Source organism: Mustelus asterias, chromosome 10 (assembly GCF_964213995.1).
Source record: "Mustelus asterias chromosome 10, sMusAst1.hap1.1, whole genome shotgun sequence".
In the NCBI taxonomy this organism is placed as follows: domain Eukaryota; kingdom Metazoa; phylum Chordata; class Chondrichthyes; order Carcharhiniformes; family Triakidae; genus Mustelus; species Mustelus asterias.
Window position 1 is genome coordinate 102,662,411 of NC_135810.1, and position 24,016 is coordinate 102,686,426.

A 24,016-nucleotide genomic window follows, 5' to 3' on the forward strand; every position below is an offset into this window, starting at 1 on the left:
CTTCTACCCAGTCCACTAGGGCCAAGTCTGTCCTCACACCTACATAATTATCTTTGTTTAACTTCAAAATGCAAGTGTGGGACTCCAGTCTCTCGCCCTCAGACTGAATTTTGAATTCTATCATATTATGATCGCACTTCCCGCGAGGATCCTTAACTGTGAGGTCATTAATTAATCCCTGCTTATTACACAATACCAAATCCCGGAATTGCCTGCTCTCTGGTTGGTTCCACAACATATTGCTCCAAGAAACAGTCTCCAATACAGTCAATGAACTTTCGTGCAAGGCTACCCTTGCCAATTTGATTATTCCAGCCTTTGTGCATATTCAAATTGCCCATGATTATTGCCATACCTTTCTTACAAGCCCCCAGTCTTTCCTGCGCCCCATTGTGGAACTACTGTTTGGAGACCCATAGATTACTCCCACTAGGGACTTCTTTCCTTTGCTATTTCTTATTTCTACCCAGACTGATGCCATATCTTGATCCCCAGTGCTGATATAATTTCTTATAGACAGCGCTCCCAAAAAGTGAGTGAAGGCCCCCAAGCCTCACACTGTATTTATCCTCTGCCCCAGCACAGTGTGTCCCTCGCAGGTCCAGCTGCCTCCACTCCTGGAAGATGAATAAAGGCCCCAAGCCTCATGCTGTATTTATCCTCTGCCCCAGCACAGTGTCCCTCGCAAGTCTGGCTGCCTCCTCTCCTGGAAGGAGAAATGATTTATTTATAAAGCTTGCGGGACTTTGATGTTCTTCAGCCTGAGACTGTCTTAAATGCGGACTCTGTTCTCCACTACGCTCACATTTCTACTCTCTCTGGATGAAGAACACTCGTGAGAACTCTACCCTAGAGTGATTAAAGTCTTGTCTATGCACATATTGCAAGACCACAGATTCATTCAGAAGCTTTCCAAATCGGTGTGTTAGTCCCAAACTGCCCAACACATTTACCCAGTTATTTGGGATGGCGGGAATAGAAAACCCTAACCGAAAAATGCTTATATGTTTTTTGGGTGGGGCTGCTGGCTTTGGCTACACTTTGTGCTCATCGCATTTTAATTGAACTTCCAGTTTTAAACAACACTGCCAGCACTTTTTTGTAGGATGGCCAAGCATGCAGCCGAGAAACAGTTGGGCCATTGTACGCTACATTTTCAAAGTATTTTCCAAAATGTAACTCTAAGCCCATCAGGTCTTGTTGAGTTAATAACGAGACATTCCCCTGGAGATGTATTTTCCTGGATAATGCGGTGTTGGATAATGTAAGCCGTCTGTGATTTTAATACGGTTTGAAATGGTCAGGGGAAAGCAGCCGGGATTGAATGGCTACCTCAAGCCTGGGTAGGAGTGATAAAAGCTAAGGACGAACTTGGTTGCTCTCAACTGTGAGCAGCAGGTTAGGTTGGACTGACATAAGTCCACGCACGGGGGCCATTTGGCCGTTCCCTCAGCCAGGCAATCTTGTATAACTATAGGGTAACTAAGAAACAAAAAAAATCAGAAAAACACCACTTTAGTGCTACAAAAGAAATTTTATTTCCTCAAAACATTTTTTTTTGGTGGAAGGAAAAACAGCTGAATTTTTAAAAAATGACCATTTTAATGCTGTGACTTGGAATTATCCCAGCCCCCCCATCGTGTTTTCTGACAGCCAAGGCAGCTCACCATTGACTGTCAGTGGGATCGTCTGGTCCCACCGATGTTTATTTAAGTTTATTAGTGTCATAAGTAGATTTACATTAACACTGCAATGAAGTTACTGTGAAACTCCCCGAGTCGCCACACTCTGGCGCCTGTTCGGGTGCACTGAGGGAGAATTTAGCATGGCCAATGCACCTAACCGGCACGTCTTTTGGACTGTGGGAGGAAACTGGAGCAACCGGAGGAAACCCACGCAGACACGGGGAGAACGTGCGGATTCTGCACAGACAGTGACCCAAGCCGGGAATTGAACCTTGGTCCCTGGCGCTGTGAGGCAGCAGTGCTAACCTCTGTGCTACTGTGCCGCATGTGCCTACAGCGTTTTGCATGGCTTGTCCATCCTGCTGTCAAGAAACCGGCTGCCTTTGGCAGGACTGGAAGATTCCGCCAGCTGGAAGGGCTGCAAAATCCCGCCCTCTATCTTCATCGTATGAAATTTTATTTAGGCTTTAACATTGTGAATTCCAACATAAAGTATGTCAGCTTCTTTCTGCAAGGAATTCTCGGGCCTGTGGGGTGGGAATCATAGAATCCCTACAGTGCAGAAGGAGGCCATTTGGCCCATTGAGTCTGCACCAAAAACAATCCCACCAAGGCCCTATTCCTGTAACCCCTCATATTTACCCTGATAATTCCCCTGACGCTAGGGTTAATTTAGCATGGCCATTCGACCTAACCCGCACATCTTTCGGACTGTGGGAGGAAACCGGAGCACCCGAGGAAACCCACATAGACACGGGGAAAACATGCAGACTCCTCACAGACCGTGACCCGAGGCTGGAATTGAACCCGGGTCCCTGGTGCTTGAGGCAGCAGTGCTAACCACTGTGTCACTATGCCACCCATGGGCAATGAATGGAAGCAAGATGCATATATTGCCCAGGGATTTCTTGATTGATTTAGGAACTAAGCAGCATCTTGAGCTATTCGGATGGGTACATGTAATGGCTGACTGAGTGGTCAGTATGAGGGGAGGGGGTGCAGGGATAGGATGCAGAGGTGTTAAGAGCAAGGAATCAAAATCAAGATGTGGCTCTCTTGCAAGGAAGTAAGCGGACTGAGAATGGGGAATGTCGGCATACATGTGGCCAAGCCAGACCCCACAAACTCTCAGTCTCAACATAGAGGCCATACACAATAACACGGGTTCCCGGGAGCAGAACAGAGATGGTCCTCCAAAGTCATGTTGGCTCAACTCGAAAGAGTTGTGACCCCATCCTCCTCAATTCGAACTCTGGATGTCTCTCTGTAAAATTCTCCTTCTTTAGGGTGCTCCCCTTAACCAGGCTTTTGATCACCTGTTTTAGTATCACATTGTTCAGCTCAGTGTTGAACGTTGTTTGATAATGCTGCTGTTTAGTGCTTCGGGAATATGATGTTAATGCCAAAGTTGCAGATGAATAATGATTGCAGAATCATAGAATCCCTACAGTGCAGAAGGAGGTCATTCGGCCCATCGAGTCTGCACCGACCACAATCCCACTTGGGCCCTATCCCCATAACCCCATGGATTTACCCTAGCTATTCCCCTGACGCTAAGGGGCAATTTAGCATGGCCAATCCACCTAACCCGCACAGCTTTGGACTGGACTGTGGGAGGAAACCGGAGCACCTGGAGGAAACCCATGTGGAAATGGGGAGAACGTGCAACCTCCACACAGAGAGTGACTCAAGCCGGGAATCAAACCCAGGCTCCTGGCGCTGTGAGGCTGCAGTGCTAACCACTGTGCCACCGTGCCATCTGTACTTTACACTTTTAAAAAAGGGACAGGAATGCATGGTGGGCAGTCCTTGCAACCTTCAGTGCAGGTTTTCTCAGTGAAAGAGTAAAGAGTGCGGCACCTCTGCCGGGAGCCTATATCAGAAAATCACTGTATGGAGGTCAGATATCTGTTAGCTATCCAATTTTCTGGTCATTAATTTTACTGAATGGGAAATCGAGTAGGCTGTGTTACAGCAATGGGTATCCCCCACTCCTGACGTTGGTGCTATATGATATTGTACACCAGCGTACAATCAGAAAAATTAATCCTCTGGTGTGTTATTTTCATACATGGAGTCAGAGGCCAGTATTTTGTGACCCCGCTCGGGCGAGGCTTGTAAAATCCCGCCCGAGGCCAACAGAGAATTCCGTTCTGCGAGCCTCATCCACCCCGTTTCCGGTGCCGGTAAAGCTCTGGCCAGAATTTCTGCATTAGGGGGCCAAGGTATCCCTATGTTTTGCACTGAACAAAAAGAAAGGTGGTTGGGAGAGAGTTCAAATTAAAATAAGCGTAACGCAGACATTGTTCTGATATACACAAGCATTGTAACCTGGGCAGAGAGAGACCAGTTTGACCTCTGTGAATGCTGAGCTTGCCTCTCTCTCTCTTAATGCTGCCAATGAACCTCAATCAGTGCTGAGGTCGGAGGATTCAGAGGCAAATACAGCTTATTTATCCAAATATAAAAGATTGAATTCATACTTCCAGTGCAAGTGTTAACCTTGAACTGATCAAGCCTTGGAGTAGGATCCTAAGCTAAATATCAATTGCTAACTTTAATTGCTCATTTCCACTTGTTAAAATCTGTTGAGGATTCTTATTGAATTATGCAAAATATGAAGTTTAGAAGTTATAATTTCCCATAGAGGCCTCAAGGATAGCGCCAAGTCCTATAAAAGATTTAATAGGAACCCAACTTGAAGGAGAATGATGGATCTGTTTACAATCCTTGTCAACATTTTCTTGTTCAGAAAAAAATAAGAATATTTGGCACCCGAGTTCTTCAGACCAAATGTTTCATTGAACCTATCTGTCATATCAGATCTACACATGACTGGAAACAGCTTCATATCCGCCCATGTGAATTCAGCAAAGAGCATCTGCTGGATGATAACATGCAAGTTGTCTTGTTCCTAGATCCAGGGGACATTGCGGAGCGATACCTTGTCCAGTGGATGCCAGAGTCCTGCACGCACAATGAGACCAAGATTTCGAGAAAAGCCATCTCCCATGTAAGTTCCAACCTCTCTTCCTCATGTTCATCGAACTTCTATTGTAGTCATTTCAAACACAAGTGTTGGATTTTCTTTACAATCATTTTCTTTACAAACAGTGCAGCAGGAGGCCATTCGGCCCAACGAGTCTGTACCGACCACAATCTCACCCAAGCCCTAACCCCATAACCCCGTGCATTTACCCTAGCTAGTCCCCCTGACACTAAGGGGTAATTTAGCATGGCCAATCCTTCCTAAACTGCACATCTTTGGACTGTGGGAGGAAACCGGAGCACCCGGAGGAAACCCACACAGACACGGGGAGAACATGCAGACTCCGCACAGACAGTGACCCAAGCCGGGAATTGAACCTGGGTTGCTGGCGCTGTGAGGCAGCAGTGCTGCACTGTGCCTTATCCCCTGATTTTCTCTCTGCAGACTCCCCACAGACAGTCACCCGAGGCCGGACTCGAACCTGGGTCCCTGGTGCTGTGAGGCAGCAGCGCTAACCACTGTGCCACCATGCTGCTTGTCACCATCTGATAACCATACAAATATCCTTCCTGCATGAATCATTGGACAGTAATCAGGAACGCGAAACCCAGTGGATTTTTTTACTCAACCCGGCCTGGATCACTTGTGTTGGCTCTACTGACATTTGCGCTCTCCCCTGGGGGCTACACTCACTTTTACATCCCTGGGGAGTCCCCCATGACAGGTTGATGTCTTGGTGAACCTATTGTAATCTATGCTGGTGTGACATCACGTCAGCGCAGTGTCAATATACGGCAAGGGATCAATATACAACGAGGGGGCAAGTTAATGATATTAGAATCAATTCAAAGTGATGTAATGCAGGTTCATGCCCATCTTTCCCCTGATGATGCCACTGGTGAGGCGCGGGGAAGATTGAGGTCGCGATCTCACCGGCAAGACCTGACACTCCCAGATCTCGAGTCCCTGCTGCACTCGCACAGTAGCGAATGTGGACTCAAGATCGCCCCCAGTAAACAGGTCTCCTAAAGCTATGTGATATTTGTTTGCAGTTTTACAAATGTAAAAGAGTAAAACCAGATTCCTATTTCTTTACTGATTTATCTAATTATTCAAAATGGATCATTGGAATATTCATTTGCTTCACGATATAATTACAATCCATCCCAGAGCCGTAACTCCAAGACCAATCTAGTAAGCAGAATGTTATTTTATCTTCTGCACAGGAAAATTACATAATTCTCCCAGGACTATTGTTCTCTTGCAAATATAAAGTTACAGTCCAAGCAATAATGGCCAAGGGTCATGGAAAAGCAGAGGCTGTGATCTTCACAACTCCACTGTGCTCATCCCCTCGAGGCAAAGGTCACAAGCACAACAGCTGCCCTGGCGACGGGGGTAAGTACAACTCCAATGTTTCTTCAGAAGGAAGTCTTCAAATGCAGACAATAAAAATATAACAAAACATACTCCAACTTATAAATCAAAGAAAGGGTTTAATAAAGAAACTTCATTACTCCAAACTTGTGGCCTCACCCTGGGCCAATCCAAGTTCTCCACAATTCCCAACAGGTTCTTATTTATAGTGAGTCAGCTGGTCAGCTGACCATCACACCATTCTGTAATTGGTTCCATGGTTTACTGGGTCAGCTGACCCTTACAGCTTGTTATCATTGGTCACATTACATCTGATACAAAGTTGTCACCGGTTACATTCTAACATCCAAAACTGAATTATTGCTTCCACTGAACTTTCTATTTTATTTACATCTGTGTTTCAAAAACACAGTACGCCAGGCACAAATATCGATCAGCTCTGTAGTGGACGTGGTGTGAAACTTGACTGTCCATCAAAATTGTCGTAGATTTCAATTCTTGTCACTTCTTCTCAGTTTCTCTCAACTGGGGCAAGTGAATGTGGATTAGATTGATAGGATTCTAGGATAATGGGGCCAATCCTAGCTCAGGTAAGTGAATCCCAGATGCCTGAACTCTCAAGCTTCCCATCATCCTAGGTTTGGTGACAAGTTTTGATCCTTTCTTGTGCTTTAAACCAATGGTTTGACAAGAAGCCTTGAGGGTGAAATACATTTGGAACCGAGCAAATTGGCACCAATTCTCAAACTGCCCGATTTTCTTTTCCATTGTTTTCGATATGACATTGCTTCTGCAATTTATAATTGAAGGCAGGAAAATGGTAGACACCAAGAAAAATCTAGTCGGTGTATGTAATGGTGTCAAAATGATGAAAAGTACATGAGAGATCTGACTCAAGGAAAAATGACACAATTCCATTATATTTGACAAGGTTTTCATGGGTAGACAGAGTCACTTGATCATGGGTTTAAGCCCTGCTTCTCAGAGACTTGAGCCGACAGATTAGTGCCGCACTGCGCTGTTGGAGGCACTACCTTTCAGATAATGTAGTCTCATCTGGACAATATTTATCACTTAACTTGTGTCACCACAAAAAGATATTAACTGATAATTTACCGCATTGTGGGACCTTGGTATACACAACTTGGGTACAGCAACAGTGACTGCACTTCAAATCACTTCATTGGCTTTGCAGCACTTTGAAATATCTTAAGGGATGTGAAAGGCTTTATAATAATGCAGTTCTTTCTGTAATATCCTCTCAAGCAGATGTTAAGGAGAGACTAGAAATATCATCCACCTCTTAATCAAACCACGTGTAATATGAATGCCATGTTAGACCTGACATTGATACTCAACTTGTGGCATCAATGCCAATGTCAGCTGTTTTGTTTATTCATGGGATGTGGGCATCTCTGGCTGGGCCATAAGTTATTACCCATCCCTAATTTCCCTCTAATGGAGTGGCTTGTCATTTCAGAGGGCATTTTAAGAGTCAACATTGCTTTGGATCTGGGGTCACATGTAGGCCAGACCAGGTAAGGAAGGCAGATTTCCTTCTCTAATGGACATTAGTGAACCAGGTGGGTTTTTACGACAATTGACAATGTTCATCGTTGGACTTTTAATTCCATATTTTTTATTGAATTCAAATTTCACCATCTGTCATGGTGGGATTCGAACCCAGATCCCCAGAGACGCTGAGTCTCTGAAATACCAGTCCAATGACAATACCACTGTGCCATGGCCTCCCCTTACCTAGCAGTCTGGAAACCTTTTGAATCCCCTGCTCTCCCCTGCTGTGCCATTCCTCATTCTTTCTCTGATCAGATTCTCTTCAACCGTGACCCCACCAGCACCAGCTTCAGCTGCAATGCACTTCTCCCTTTAAGAGATGCAGGCCAGATTTCAGCGGGGCAGACTCGCTTTAAGTGGTGGTCCGCTCACAATGTTGGCAACCTGCTGATGCATCCAGCCGAGGAATAGTGATGTTAGCACTGACTGGACACAAGAATTCAAATCAGCAGACAACACAAAGTTGGCGTTTTGCCTGCATTGCAATCAACAGGCAGAACTCATTTTGGGACACCATCCAATTTAGCCCCCTAAATGATGTGGCTCCACGGGAAGCCGTAGCTCATTCTACCTGGAAGCTGTTTGTTCGAGTGCAGCTAGTTAAGAGTTTAAGTTTGAACTTCATCAAGAAGGTTTCCTCCCACAGTCCAGAGATGTGTGGGTTAGGTTGATTGGCCATGCTAAATTGCCCTTTAGTGTCAGGGGGATTAGCAGGGTAAATATGTGGGGTTACAGGGATAGGGGCTGGATGAGATTGTTGTTGGTGCAGGCTCAATGGCCCAATGGCCTCTTTCTGCACTGTAGAAATTCTATGATTCTAAGAATGTTGGAGTAGTGGGGCACAGTTCTGTGATCTTAGGCAATGTCATCAGAGGAGTGCCGAGACTGTTGCCAGGACTTTCCCACCATGCCATAGTGAGTTTTCCCATGGCGAATGCAGCGATCCATTTAAATCCCCATTGGCTTTGGCAGAACTGAAAGATCCCACCAATGGGAGGGCCTAGCAAGTCCCGTCTTGGGTAATAACTTCCAGCAGCAAATATAAACAACAAAGGACCAATCATTCCAGAATGTAGGAGCATACAAACTAAGGCCCTTTGAGCTTTGAGTGGGATCATGGCTGATCTCCTCTTTCAACTTCGAAGAGCATGGGTAATGTAGTGGTAATGTCACTGGACTAGTAATTCAGAGGTCCAGGCTGATGCTCCAGAGACATGGGGTCAAATCCCACCATGGCAGCTGGTGGAATTTAAAGTCATTGAAAGAAAAATCTGGAATTGAAAACTTGCCCCAATAATGTTATCCCCAAAGGTATTATCGATTGTCATAAAAGCCTATCTGGTTCACTGATGTCCTTTCGAGAAGGAAATCTGCTCTCGGTAATGGGTGTCCCAAAAATGGTCAATCTTTGACTCCAGAAGGCCCACAGCAACGTGGTTACTGGTATCTGCTCCGAGGGGCAATTAGAGATGGGCAACAAATGCCAGTGATGCCTGCATCCCGTGAATGAATAAAATAAAAAGAAGGCCCTGAGGTTATTAAGGATTTAGATCAAGTATATGATGGTAAACTGTTGCCAATGGATAAAGAGTCGATAAAGAGAGCGCACAGATTTAAAGTAATTGGCAAAAGAACCAGAGGGAACATGAGGAGAAGACTTTTTATTCAACAAGTTAGAATGAACTGCTTGTTGGGGTGGTGGTTACAGATTCAACAGCACTCTCTAAAAGAGAATTGGATAAATATCTGAAGGAGAGAAAATTGTAAATGGGAAAAGAGCAACTCCCCTTTGCCAAGATGATTACAGAAAAGTAGGGCTCACGGAGTTGGGGGTTATATTAGACGTGGATTGGGTTAACATAGAAAGAAAGGGAGTAATAATAAATGTGTCATATTCTGGCGGTGTACCCACCAAGACCTGTGCTTGGGCCTCAGCTATTTACAGTATATATCACTCACTAACGCCAACCTGACTGACTCATAAATCAAGTGACACATTCTCAAAGGTCAAGACATTTGGTATAAGAATCATGAGTTGCTGGGCTTTTTTTCAAGCACAAACCAATATAGATTGACAGTTGGTTTGTAAACCACATGAGTAGCTTATTAATCCTCTGACAGATCATATGAAGCTACACTTAATCCCTCAGAATACCCATGGCAAGAGTGTGCTGTTCAAAGATCCTTATCTCCACGCACCCCTCGCCCCATTTAATTTTCCTCAAGCTCCAATTCTAATTAAGCTCATTAACATTTCCATAAGGAGAGAAGCCAAGTTCCATGATTCTTAATTTGGCAGTTCTGCAGTTTTGGGCATCAGAGAGTGAACCCCTTTCACTAATGGCTCCCTTGGTTAACATTGTTAAAACTGTCTCCTGATTAGAGCTGTTGATTCCTGATTGGCTGGCAGCTCTCGGTAGACGGGACTTCCATCCCAGGCCTGTAATCATGGAGAACGTGCAGCTATCCATTTAAGTGCCTGAGTGGCGCTCACCTTCCCTAAAAGAGGCAAGGCGGGGGGCTCACACCAGCTGTCCAGCCAGCAGGTGAGACACCCATTGCTTCCAGTAAATAACCCCTAATACATGTCTTCATGAAGCCAGGAATGGACCAGGATTTCCAAGCCCTTCCCACAGTCAGGATCTTTCAGTCCCACCGAAGGCGATCCCCGACAACCAACTCAAATGGTCATTGTCTTCTGTGGGACTGGAAGAAGATCCCATTGGCGGCCAATGGAAAATTGCTGCCACGATCGTCCAGTGGTTAGCCCCGCTGCCTCACAGCGCCAGGGACCTGGTCCGATTCCCGGCTTGGGTGGCTGTCTGGGTGGAGTTTGCACGTTCTCTCTGTGTCTGTGTGGGTTTCCTCCGGGTGCTCCGGTTTCCTCCCACAGTCCAAAGATGTACGGGTTAGGTTAAGTGGCCATGCTAAATTCCCCCTTAGTGTCAGGGGGACTAGCAGGATAGGTTGATTGGTCACGCTAAATTGCACTTTCGTGTTAGGGGGATGTCAGGTGGATTGGTCGGGTAAATATGTGGGGTGACGGGGATAGGGCTTGGATGGGATTGTTGTCGGTGCAGGCTCGATGGGCCGAATGGCCTCCTTCTGCACTGTGGGGATTCTATGATTCTAAAACATACCCAGGGCGGGTGGGGAAGGGGGGCTAGAAATGCAGGGGGGGGGGGGGGGGGGGGAGGGTGGGGAGGGGGGGGGAGTGATGGAGAATCCTGGCTGTATGAGAGTAAATTACTTTTAATACAGCCTCTGTCATTGTTGTAATCTTTTCTTGGCTCCTGCTTGTTGCCACTTATATAATTAGGTTTTACTGTTTCAGACACAAACTTCAGTCTGTGGAACTGGCTGCTCCCCTGACCTGATTGCTGACACGAAGGTTAACTTCGAAGCCCTGGCTGATTTTGTAGCTGCAGAATCGGTTCAGTTTGGTCCAATTTTCATCTTTTTTCTCTGATGAAAATGATCCAGGAATAACAGACAATCAGCAACTGGAAAACTTGTTCCAAAAATAGGCCATATTGTTCAACATGGATTGCTGCCAACTTTACTTGTGGATAAGGTTCAGTCACAGAAGGCACACACAAAATGGCTTGTGGTTCCTATATGTTTGATTCATAGAATCATAGAATCCCTCCATTGCAGAAGGAGGCCATTTGGCCCATTGAGCTTGCACCAACCACAATCCCACCCAAGCCCTATCCCCATACATTTTCCCCAGCTGGTCCCCCTGACACTGAGGGGCAACTTAGCATGGCCAATCCACCTAACCTGCACATCTTTGGACTGTGGGAGGAAACCGGAGCACCCGTAGGAAACCCATGCAGACACGGGGAGAACGTGCAGACGCACAGACAGTGACCCAAGCCGGGAATTGAACCCGGCTCCCTGGTGCTGTGAGGCAGCAGTGCTAACCACTGTGCCGCCTCTGTCGTTTTTCCGATGTAAATTCTGGTAAACTATAAAGCTTACATAATCTGGACTGTTTGTTTGGCGTTCTGTTTTTCTTTGTTATACGATGTCCCATATTTGAACCGAAACACCCTTTTTCAGCACAGTGGGCTGGATCTTGAGCTCGCCCACCAGCGGGCTCAAAATCGGGGAGGGGTTGCAAAACCAGTGGGCGGTTTGCCCGTCACTGACCCACTCACACCCAACCTGTCTGAAATTTTGCAGGAGAGGTGTTGGCCAGCCTGCCCACGCTCAGGCCTAATGAGGCCCTAAGGGACCGATTAATGGCCACTTAGGGGCCTCATCCTGCTTCCGCTGATATTTTACCTGCGACAGGGTGAGGTCCATGCCATGCAGGAAGCCCTGTAGCTTTATCGGAGCGTTCTGCTGTCGGTGAGCCTCCTCCTTGGGTAAGTATTTAAATTACTGCAGGCCAGCTGTCAGTATCATGGACGGGATCCCCCTCACTAACTTTTTAGCGGGTGGGGGGAGGCGGGGGGAGATGGCAATCAGCCTTATATTTTGTTCTTTAGGTGAAAAACAGGATCACAATTGTCCGCTCCAGTTCTGTGCCTGGGTAGTAACAGAATAGGCTTGGAGGGCCGAAGGGCCTGTTCCTGTGGTGTAATTTTCTTTGTTCTTTGGGGTTTTAGTTCAGACAGGCAGCATGGTCGGTGCAGGCTTGGAGGGCCGAAGGGCCTGTTCCTATGCTGCAATTTTCTTTGCTCTTTGTTCTTTGGGATAAGTTGAATGAGGATCTAACAGAACTTGCCTGAAATTGTTAATCATCGGATATTTTATTGCTGGTGTTCCCATTCAAGGCTTAAGTACAGAGAGATGACAGTTGTGCGAACCTTGTTCCTCTTTTACAGTGACAACCATCCCCAAAGTGCTGGCCAAACCCGAGAACCTCTCCGCGTCATTTATAATCCACGCCGGGAACATCACAGGACACTTCCACTGGAGGGTATTTAAGGCACAGCTTCATCAACCCATCACAGGGTTCCAGGTTACATGGGCAGAGGTGACCACGGAAAGCCGGCAAAACAGCTTACCCAACAGCATTATATCCCAGTCGCAAATATTGCCACCAGTAAGCCACTTACCATGATTCGATTGTAGTTCCACAAGTACAATTTTTAACACCCTTTCCCTTTCCAATGTTCCTGATGCCTGACATCTTACCTGGCCAGGAGCATGAGGAACCCTCCCGCTGCCAGGTTTTGCATGATTGGAGTTTATTTATTTATGGGGCAGCACGGTGGCACAGTGGTTAGCATTGCTGCCTCACAGCACCAGGGACCTGGGTTCAATTCCCGGCTTGGGGCACTGTCTGTGTGGAGTTTGTACGTCTCCCCATGTCTCCATGGGCTTCCTCCGGGTGCTCCCGTTTCCTCCCACAGTCTGAAAGATGCGCTGGTTGACCCGAACAAGCACCAGAGTGCGGCGACTAGGGGAATCTCACAGTAACTTCATTGCAGTGTTAATGTAAGCCTTGTGACTAATAAATAAACATTTACTTTTAAACTTTAAAGTTAAAAAACTTTATTTATTTTCATTATTAGCCACAAGTAGGCTGACATTAACACTGCAATGAAGTTACTGTGAAAATCCCCTAGTCGCCACACTCCAGCTCTTGTTCGGGTACATTGAGCGAGAATTTAGCATGGCCAACGCATCTAACCAGCACATCGTTCGGACTGTGGGAGGAAACCGGAGCACCTGGAGGAAACCCACGCAGACACGGGGAGAACGTGCAAACTCCACACAGACAGTGACCCGAGCCGGGAATTGAATGCATGTCCCTGGAGCTGTGAGGCAGCAGTGCGAACCACTGTGCACCCAGAGTGGGCCTTTTATCGTGTCACATAAACTGGGCGTACCCATGGCAGTGAACCTCCGGGTTGAACTCGTGAGCCTGTGGTATGGAAGTGTAGCATTCAAAGAGGAACAATATCAGTGAGGATTTGCCCGATGGAATTTGATTATCATAGAAAAATCATAGAATCCCCTCAGTGCAGAAAGAGGCCATTCGACCCATCGAGTCTGCACCGACCGCAATCCCACTGAGGCCCTATTCCCGTAACCCCACATATTTACCTTGTTAATCCCATGACACTAGGGTCAATTTGACATGGTCAATTAGCTTAACCCACACATCTTCGGGAGGAAACCGGAGGAAACCCAAGCAGACACGGGGAGAACGTGCAAACTCCACACAGACAGTGACCCAAGCCGGGAATCGAACCCAGGTCCCTGGTGCTGTGAGGCAGCAGTGCTGACCACTGTGCCACTGTGCCATCCTTATATATTACTTTCTTGATTCTAATATCGAGCTCCATTGATGATGTCACTTAGCACAAGTGTTAATTCGGTGTTCTGTAAATTCACAGTGGGGAATTCTGTGTTGATCTGATGTTCTGTAAAGCCGATTTAGATTCTACATTTAGTTGAAGAATATGACAACCATTAAAATACTGTTGTTTTTCCTATTCAGGACCACCACTCACTCATTGTGCCCAATCTGAGACCATCGACATGTTATAGGTTGGAGGTACAATTACTGACTACAGCTGGAGAGGGCCCAGCAACTGTCAAAACATTCCAGACACCAAGTTTATCCTCATCCCTCCTAAACAGTAAGCTTCAGTGCCTCTGCTATCTGAACTGGGGTAGAGAATCATAAGTCATAGATTTCAATCTTGTCAATACATGGAATGCAAGAGGAAATTATTACTTTTGATTCAACCTGATTTGATTTATTAATGTCACATTTATTGGTATACAGTGAAAAGTATTGTTTCTTGCGCGCTATACAGACAAAACATACCATTCATAGAGAAGGAAAGGAGAGAGTGCAGGATGTTGTGTTACAGTCATAGCTAGGGTGTAGAGAAAGATCAACTTAATGCGAGGTAGGTCCATTCAGAAGTCTGACAGCAGCAGGGAAGAAACTGTTCTTGAGTTGGTTGATACATGACCTCAGACTTTTGTATCTTTTTCCCGAAGGAAGAAGGTGGAAGAGAGAAGGTCTGGGGTGCGTGGGGTTCTCAGTTATGCTGGCTGCTTTGCCGAGTCAGTGGATAGGAGGCTGGTTTCCGTGATGGATTGGGCTACATTCACAACCTTTTGTAGTTTCTTGCAGTCTTGGGCAGAGCAGGAGTCATACCAAGATGTGATACAACCAGAAAGAATGCTTTCTATGGTGCATCTGTAAAAGTTGGTGAGAGTCGTAGCTGACATGCCAAATTTCCATAGTCTTCTGAGAAAGTAGAGGCGTTGGTGGGCTTTCTTAACTATAGTGTCGGCATGGGGGGGACCAGGACAGGTTGTTGGTGATCTGGACACCTAAAAATTTAAAGCTCTCGAACCTTTCTACTTCGTCCCCGTTGATGTAGGCAGGGGCATGTTCTCCTTTAAGCTTCCTGAAGTCGATGAAGTAGAATCATCGGCAGGATTTATGGCCGTGCTCACCCCAAGGTCGGAAAATCCCACCCGAGGTCAACGGACCTTTGCAGGGTCCGTGTCCCGCCCGCTATGATTCCTGTGGTGTATCTCTTCCACCTTATCCCCGTAACCCCTCACATTCACCATGGCTAATCCCTCTAACCTACACATCTTGGAACACTAAGGGGCAATTTAGCACGGCCAATCCACCTAACCTGCACATCTTTGGAACAAGTGCGGAAACCGAAGCACCCAGAGGAAACCCACGCAGACACGGGGAGAACATGCAAAAACTTCACACAGTCATCCAAGGCCGGAATCAAACCCAGATCTCTGGCGCTGTGAGGCAGCAGTGCTAACCACTGTGCCACTGTTGATGAAATTGTCAGAATTTAGAAATACTTAATAGTAAATTAGTCAGTGTCGCCTGACAGCTCTGTTTCTCTAGTCTGTAATTATTGATCTTGCTGCTTGTCACTGGTAAAGTGATGTGACTTTAGCACTATTTTATAAGTTCATAAGATATAGGAGCAGAATTAGGCCATTCGGCCCATCGCGTCTGCTCTGCCATTCAATCATGGTTGATGTGCCCTTCATCCCCATTTTCCCCATAGCCCTTCAACCCATTACCAATTAAAAATCTGTCTAACTCCTCCTCAAATTTACTCACTGTCCCAGCATCCACCGCACTTTGGGGCTGCGAATTCCACAGATTCACAACCCTTTGGGAGAAGTAGTTTCTCCTCAACTCTGTTTTAAATTTGCTACCACTTATCCTGAGACTGACCTCTTGTCCTAGAATGCCCCACAAGAGGAAGCATCCGCTCCATGTCTACTTTATCCATACCTTTTATCATCTTGAATACCTCAATGTGACCTCTCTGATTTCTGTACGGTGTTTGTGTGTGGCTGATTCTTATCTGTTTTACGTTAGGCCCTCGGCTGAAACATCACCAGCAAAAACCAGTCTCCGTAAAACACTGAAACAATTATGAATTACGTGACAAAAGATGCTTCAGGACTGTTGACGCGACAAGAATCAGTAGAAAAGAAGGCCGAAGAATGTTTCCCCCCAGCACCCCCTTTAAGATTAGGTTGTTGAATCAGTGCCATAAAAATTGTATTCTCTCCAATGTTATCATCACCGTATTGTCTCTTCAGAGGGTGGCTTTGAAATTGTGCTATTTATTAACCCGTTTCGTTGGATGTGCTGATCCTGATATATGCAACATTTCCATATTCCCCGTGGATATCTGTGATTGCCAGCTCGGAAAATGTGACTAGAATCTGAATATTTTAACTGGGAATGAGAATTATGTCAATTAATTAATCTAATGCATGTAATAAAGTTATTAAATTATAAATGTAAATGAATCCTATCAGATGTTGGCAAAATATGGTTGCATGGTAGACTGTCAGTGTTTTATATAGGCATGAATCCTATGTCTATGTTACCTCTGCTGAATATATTAACATGATACCGTTTACAGAATAATTAACAAAGTCTATTATGTACAAATTATTTACTTTTTAATATTGGAATGATAATGTAGTGTGGAAATTCCTGTACTGTTTTGTCTATTTACTGAACTGGCTGTAGAAATCATGTTCCTCATTGCGTTCATTTTTAGATCAATATTTATTTTGTATAACACTTATTTTTTGGTCCATTTAGTGTGTCTCTGTTGTCTTTGAGATAATGAACTTCTTGTAAAGACATTTTTGTAAAAATGGAATTGTAAATAGAGTTTGTTGTAAGTTACATTACCCAATATTTACATGTTAGACTTTGTACATATTGTCACAGTATTAAAGAACTCCCCGAAACATGTACGTGGATGAATGTCTGTGAGTGGAACTCTATAGATTTTTTTTACCAGATTAATTCAGTTGTTTATAACTTTTAAAGTTTTTTTAGTACGCTTACATTAACACTGCAATGAAGTTACTGTGATGTTAAAATCCCCTAGTCGCCACACTCTGGCGCCTGTTCGGTTTTTAGGGAAAATGAATCACATTCCCCTCAGAAATATTGATACATAGAGTCTGAGAGTTATAGAGGTTTACAGCATGGAAACAGGCCCTTCGGCCCAACTTGCCCATGCCGCGCCCCTTATATTAAATTAATTAGCTTGAAATCGAGTGAAATGAAGAAGAACAAATATAAACAGTAGTTATCTGAAAAGGTGAAATGTGCAGAGCTATGAGGAGAAAGGCCGCAGGGAGTCAGACCAGATAAATTGTACCTTCGCACAGTCAGCACAGACATGATGGGCCAAATAGCCCCCTTCCATGCCGTGACCAGTCTGAGATTCTGGGAAGTGGTTAATACTCTAAAATACAGCAGCAGTAGGTGTATTGTTCATGCTGTGGAAATGTTATTTAAGGAATGCAACTGGTAAGAATAATATCGAGCAAAATGATAAAATCAATTGATTCAATTGCACTAAGGTGCCAAAGAAAAATGTTAATAGCTGTGCTTCCCATCATAAGGAAATGAAATAAGATAGTGTTCCCCTCTTGTGAAAATTGTACATTGAGATACCTGAATATTTGGGGATCTGGATTGATCAGGGTACGTCAATTTCAGCCAATCAACTTTTTGTCTTAAAATAATGTGTATTAACTTTGATGGCGTTCTGCATGTCAATTTAAGAATCATAGAATTCCTAGTGCAGAGGGGGGCTATTTAGCCCATCAAGTCTGCAGCAACTCTCTGACAGAGTATCTTACCCTGGCCCTATCCCCATAACCCCACACATTTACCAAAGTTAACCCAAGTGAAGCAACTGGCCCAGGTTGGGTACCCGGACGAGCTCTCAGATCCTGCGCAAGACTAGCTGGCGGGCATATTCGAAGACATCTCTCCTTACTCTGATCTGAGATCCCTATTTACTTCATCCCAGTACCAAAGAAAAGCCAGGCAGTGTGCCTTAATGATTACCGCCCTGTGGCTCTGACATCCATCATTATGAAGTGCTTCGAAAGGTTAGTCGTGGCACACAGCAACTCCAGCCTTCCAGATTGCCTGGACCCACTACAGTTCGCCTACCACTACAACAGGTCCACAGTAAACACCATCTCCCTGGCCCTACACTCAATCCTGGAACACCTGGATAACAAGGACACTTATGTCAGACTCCTATTTATTGACATAAATATAAAAAGCAAAATATTGCGAATGCTGGAATCTGAAACAAAAACAGAAAATCCTAGAAAATCTCAGCAGGTCTGACAGCATCTGTGAGGAGAGAATAGAGCCAACGTTTCAAGTCTAGGTAACCCTTGGTCAGACTATTATTATTGACTACAGCTCAGCCTTCAACAACATAATTCCATCAAAACTCATTTCCAAACTTCGTGGCCTCGGGCTCTGCTCGTCCCTCTGCAACTGGATCCTCGACTTTCATAGACTGTAATCAGTAAGGATAGGCAACAACATCTCCTCCAAGATTATCCTCATTGTTGATGCCTCGCAAGGCTGTGTCCTCAGCCACTTACTATGCTCTTTATACACTTATGACTGTGTGGCCAAATTCCCCTCCAACTCTAATTTCAAGTTTGCTGATGACGCCACTGTAGTGGGTCGCATCTCAAACAATGACGAGACGGAATACAGGAATGGCATAGAGAATCTGGATAAATGGTGCAATGACAATAAACTCTCCCTCAATGTCAGTAAAACAAAAGAGATTGTCATCAACTTCCAGGACACGTAGTGGAGGACATGCCCCTGTCTACATCAATGGTGATGAATTGGAGATAGTCAAGAGCTTCAAGTTCCGAGGTGTTCAGATCACCAACAATCTGCCCTGGACCCTCCACACCGACACTACAATTAAGAAAGCCCACCAACACCTCTACTCTCTCAGGAGGCGAAGGAAATTTTGCATGTCCACTACAATCCTCACCAATTTTTACAGATGCACCATAGAAAGCATCACGTCTGGCTGTATCACAGATTGGAATGACTTCTGCTCTGACCAAGACCGCAAGAAGCTACAAAGGGTCATGAACGAAGCCCAGTGCATCCAACAAACCAGCCTCCCAACCATTGACTCTGTCTGTACTTCCCGTTGCCTCAGAAAAGCAGCCAGCATAATCAAGGACCCCACACACCCCGAACATACTCTCTTCCACTTTCTTCCATCGGGGAAAAGATACAAAAGCCTGAAAACACCTACCAACCGACTCAAGAACAGCTTCTTCCCTGCTTGTCATCAGACCTTTGAATGGCCCTATCATATATTAAGCTAATCTTTCTCTTCACCTTCTCTGCAACTGAAACACTATATCCTGCACCCTGTCCTTTTCTTTTTCCGCTATATACAAAGAACAAAGAACAATACAGCACAGGAACAGGCCCTTCGGCCCTCCAAGCCCGCGCCGCTCCTGGTCCAAACTAGACCATTCTTTTGTATCCCTCCATTCCCACTCCGTTCATATGGCTGTCTAGATAAATCTTAAACGTTCCCAGTGTGTCCGCCTCCACCACCTTGCCTGGCAGCGCATTCCAGGCCCCCACCACCCTCTGTGTAAAATATGTCCATCTGATATCTGTGTTAAAACTCCCCTCTTCACCTTGAACTTATGACCCCTCGTGAACGTCACCACCGACCTGGGGAAAAGCTTCCCAGCGTTCACCCTATCTATGCCTTTCATAATTTTATACACCTCTATTAAGTCTCCCCTCATCCTCCGTCTTTCCAGGGAGAACAACCCCAGTTTACCCAATCTCTCCTCATAACTAAGCCCCTCCATACCAGGCAACATCCTGGTAAACCTCCTCTGTACTCTCTCCAAAGCCTCCACGTCCTTCTGGTAGTGTGGCGACCAGAACTGGACGCAGTATTCCAGATGCGGCCGAACCAACGTTCTATACATCTGCAACATCAGACCCCAACTTTTATACTCTATGCCATATGCCTTCTTCACCACCTTCTCCACCTGTGACGTCACTTTCAAGGATCTGTGGACTTGCACAGCCAGGTCCCTCTGCGTATCTACACCCTTTATGGTTCTGCCATTTATCGTATAGCTCCTCCCTACATTATTTCTACCAAAATGCATCACTTCGCATTTATCAGGATTGAACTCCATCTGCCATTTCTTTGCCCAAATTTCCAGCCTATCTATATCCTTCTGTAGCTTCTGACAATGCTCCTCACTATCTGCAAGTCCTGCCAATTTTGTGTTGTCCGCAAACTTACTGATCACCCCAGTTACACATTCTTCCAGATCATTTATATAAATCACAAACAGCAGAGGTCCCAATACAGAGCCCTGCGGAACACCACTAGTCACAGACCTCCAGCCGGAAAAAGACCCTTCCACTACCACCCTCTGTCTTCTGTGACCAAGCCAGTTCTCCACCCATCTAGCCACCTCCCCCTTTATCCCATGAGATCCAACCTTTTTCACCAGCCTACCATGAGGGACTTTGTCAAACGCTTTACTAAAGTCCATATAGACGACATCCACGGCCCTTCCCTCGTCAACCATTTTGGTCACTTCTTCAAAAAACTCCACCAGGTTAGTGAGGCATGACCTCCCTCTCACAAAACCATGCTGACTATCGTGAATGAGTTTATTCCTTTCTAAATGCGCATACATCCTATCTCTAAGAATCTTCTCCAACAACTTCCCCACCATGGACGTCAAGCTCACCGGCCTATAATTACCCGGGTTATCCTTCCTACCCTTCTTAAATAACGGGACCACATTAGCTATCCTCCAATCCTCTGGGACCTCACCTGCGTCCAGTGACGAGACAAAGATTTGCGTCAGAGGCCCAGCGATTTCATCTCTCGTCTCCCTGAGCAGCCTTGGATAGATTCCATCAGGCCCTGGGGATTTGTCAGTCTTTAAATTCTCTAACAAACCTGACACTTCCTCCTTTGTAACTTCATGAGTGGTACATTTTGTCTGTATATCGTGCAAGAAACAATACTTTTCACTGTATTCCAGTACATGTGATAATAATTCAGCTAATTCCCCAACCCTACACATCTTGGGACGCAAAGCGGCAATTTTACCATGACCAATCCTAACCTGCGCATCTTTGGAGGAGGAAACCGGAGAATGTGGAGGAAACTCCACACAGACAGTCACCCAAGGCTAGAATTGAACTCAGGTCCCTGGCACTGTGAGGCAGTACTAACCACTGTGCCACCATGCAGCCCATAAGATCGCCAAAATATAGTGATGTGGTGCAAAAGAATATGGCTTCTTTGAGCAGTACATTGGTGACTAGGCTAGCTATGTCAAATGAACACATGGGTACAGCATCGCTATTGAGATATGCAAGTCCTGTAAAGAGTCGGTTTAAAGCAAAGTGAGATTTACAGCATTTATTGTAATGATTATATGAAGTCCTGGTCTATTCAAACAGGTAAGGGTTGAAAAGGATCTCTTGTTAGGTCGAATCACTCACAGGCCACCAACAATGCAAGATCCACGATGACAGACGTCCATTCAAAAATCTCACATTTCAACATATAAAGAACAAAGAAAATTACAGCTCAGGAACAGGCCCTTCAGCCCTCCAAGCTTGCACCGACCATGCTGCCCGACTGAAGTAAAACCCCCTACCCTTCCGGGGAGCATATCCCTCTATTCCCATCCTATTCATGTATTTGTCTAGATGACCCTTAAAAGTCATTATCATATCTGCTTTCACTACCTCCCCCAGCAGCAAGTTCCAGGCACCCACCACCCTTTGTGTAAAAAAACTTGCCTCGTACATCACTTTTAAACCTTGCCCCTCACACCTTAAACCTATGCTCCCTAGTAATTGACTCTTCCACCCTGGGAAAAAGCTTCTGACTATCCACTCTGTCCATGCACCTCATAATCTTGTAGACTTCTATCAGGTCGCTCCTCAACCTCCATCATTCCAGTGAGAACAAATTAGGTTTCTCCAACCTCTCCTCATAGCTAATACCAGGAAACATCCTGGTAATTCGCCACATCCTTCTGGTCGTGTGGCGACCAGAATTGAACACTATACTCCAAGTGCAGCCCAACTAAGGTTCTATAAAGCTGCAACATGACTTGCCAATTTTTGAGCTCAATGCCCCGGCCGATGAAGGCAAGCATGTCGTATGCCTTCTTGACTACCTTCTTCTCCACCTGCATTGCCACTTTCAGTGACCTGTGTACCTGTACACCCAGATCCCTCTGCCTATCAATACTCTTAAGGGTTCTGCCATTTATTGTACATTTCCCATCTGTATTAGACCTTCCAAAATGCATTACCCCACATTTGTCTGGATTAAACTCCATCTGCCATCTCTCCGCCCAAGTCTCCAACCGATCTATATCCTTTTGTATCCTCTGACGGTCCCCATCGCTATCCGCAATTCCACCAATTGTGTTGTCCGCAAACTTACTAATATTTCATGATGTTTGAAAAAACTGGCTCAAGAATTAAGGAAAACAAGTGGTATCACAGCTTGGTGTGACTCCTGCTCTGTCCAAGGCCGCAAGAAGCTACAAAAGGGTTGTGAACAAAGTCCAGCCCACCACGCAAACCAGCCTCCCATCCATTGACTCTGTCTATACTTCCTGCTGCCTCGGAAAAGCAGCCAGCATAATCAAGGTCCCCACGCACCCCAGTCATACTCTCTTCCACCTTCTTCTGTCGGGAGAAAGATACAAAAGCCTGAGGTCACGTACCAACCGACTCAAGAAAGCTTTTTTCCTGCTGCTCTCAGACTTTTGAATGGACCTACTTCATATTAAGCTGATCTTTCTCTGCACCCTAGCTATAACTGTCACACTACATTCTGCACTCCTTTTCTTCTCTATGAACGATATGCTATGTCTGTTTAGCGCGCAAGAAACAATACTTTTCACTGTAAATGCATGTGACAATAATAAATCAAAATCAAATCAAATCAAATCAAATAGTGACAGGGGAGTTAGGGGCAGTTAGGGGCACAGACTGACGCTTCTGTGGCTGCCAACATGAATCAAGGGTGGTATGTCACCGACCTGGTGTCAGGGACCAGGAGGTCATGAAGCAGCATCAGGGTTTTCTGGGGAGGGAAGGTGAACTGTCAATGGTTGTGGTGCACATTGGTCCCATGACATAGGTAAACTAAGGGATGAGGACCTGCAAGATGAGTACAGGAAGTTAGGAGGTAAATTAAAATGCAGGTCCTCAAATGTAGTAATCTCAGGATTACTTTCAGTTCCATGCACCAGTGAGAGCAGGAGTAAGAGGATCGACCAAACGAACACGTGGCTGGAAGGATAGTGTATCCGGGAAGGATTTAGATTCTTTAGGCTCTGGGACCAGTTCTGGGGAAGGTGTACAATCTGAATGGGCTGCAACCAGGCAGAGCTGGAGCCAATGTCCTTGTGGGGGCATTTGCTAGTTCTGTTGGGGAATATTTAAACTAGTGTGGCAGGGGGATGGGATCCCAGGAGTAGGATCAGATAAGTCAGATTCAGATCAAGAAAATGGAGATAGAACATTAGCTGGTGATGTAGAAGATGTAGCGATAGACTTGGAATTACAGGTGAAACAAAGTTTAAAAAGTGTCCAGCAAAGGAAATTGACATTTTATACTTCATGCGATGAGTATGACAAACAAGGTAGGTGAGCTAAGGGCAGAGGTGGACATATGGCAGCAGGATGTCATTGTTATAGTGGAAACCTGGCTAAAGTAGGGACAAAATTAGCAGCTCAATATCCCTGGTTATACAGCCTTAGGTCACAATAGAGTGGAAGAGAAAAAAGGAGGAGGGATAACACTAATGGTTCAAGAATCAATTCCAGTTGTACCTTTAAGAAATGCTTCTGAAATGTTGTGAGGGCTGCTGCCTCTACCATCTTTTCAGGCAGTGAGTTCCAGATATCCACCACACTCTGGATGAAAAGATTTTCCTCAAATCCCCTCTAAATCTCCTTCCCTTGTCTTAAGTCTATGCCCCCTGGTTATTGACCCCTCTACTAAGGGGAAAATTTCCTTTC

The 24,016-nt window shown here is 45.4% G+C and overlaps 1 protein-coding gene across 2 annotated transcripts in view; it reads left to right on the forward strand.

Annotated features, from left to right (window-relative positions):
• The window catches only part of anos1 (anosmin 1), a 211,744-nt gene extending 194,861 nt beyond the window's left edge, over positions 1-16,883 (forward strand). For both annotated transcript variants that reach the window (XM_078222865.1, XM_078222864.1), the window contains exons 10-14: positions 4,604-4,698; positions 5,901-6,072; positions 12,462-12,682; positions 14,087-14,228; positions 15,971-16,883. In XM_078222865.1, the coding sequence (XP_078078991.1) occupies positions 4,604-4,698; positions 5,901-6,072; positions 12,462-12,682; positions 14,087-14,228; positions 15,971-16,020 (680 nt within the window). In that variant the 3' untranslated portion in view covers positions 16,021-16,883. The remainder of the gene's footprint in view (positions 1-4,603; positions 4,699-5,900; positions 6,073-12,461; positions 12,683-14,086; positions 14,229-15,970) is intronic.
• The last annotated feature ends 7,133 nt before the right edge of the window (positions 16,884-24,016 follow it).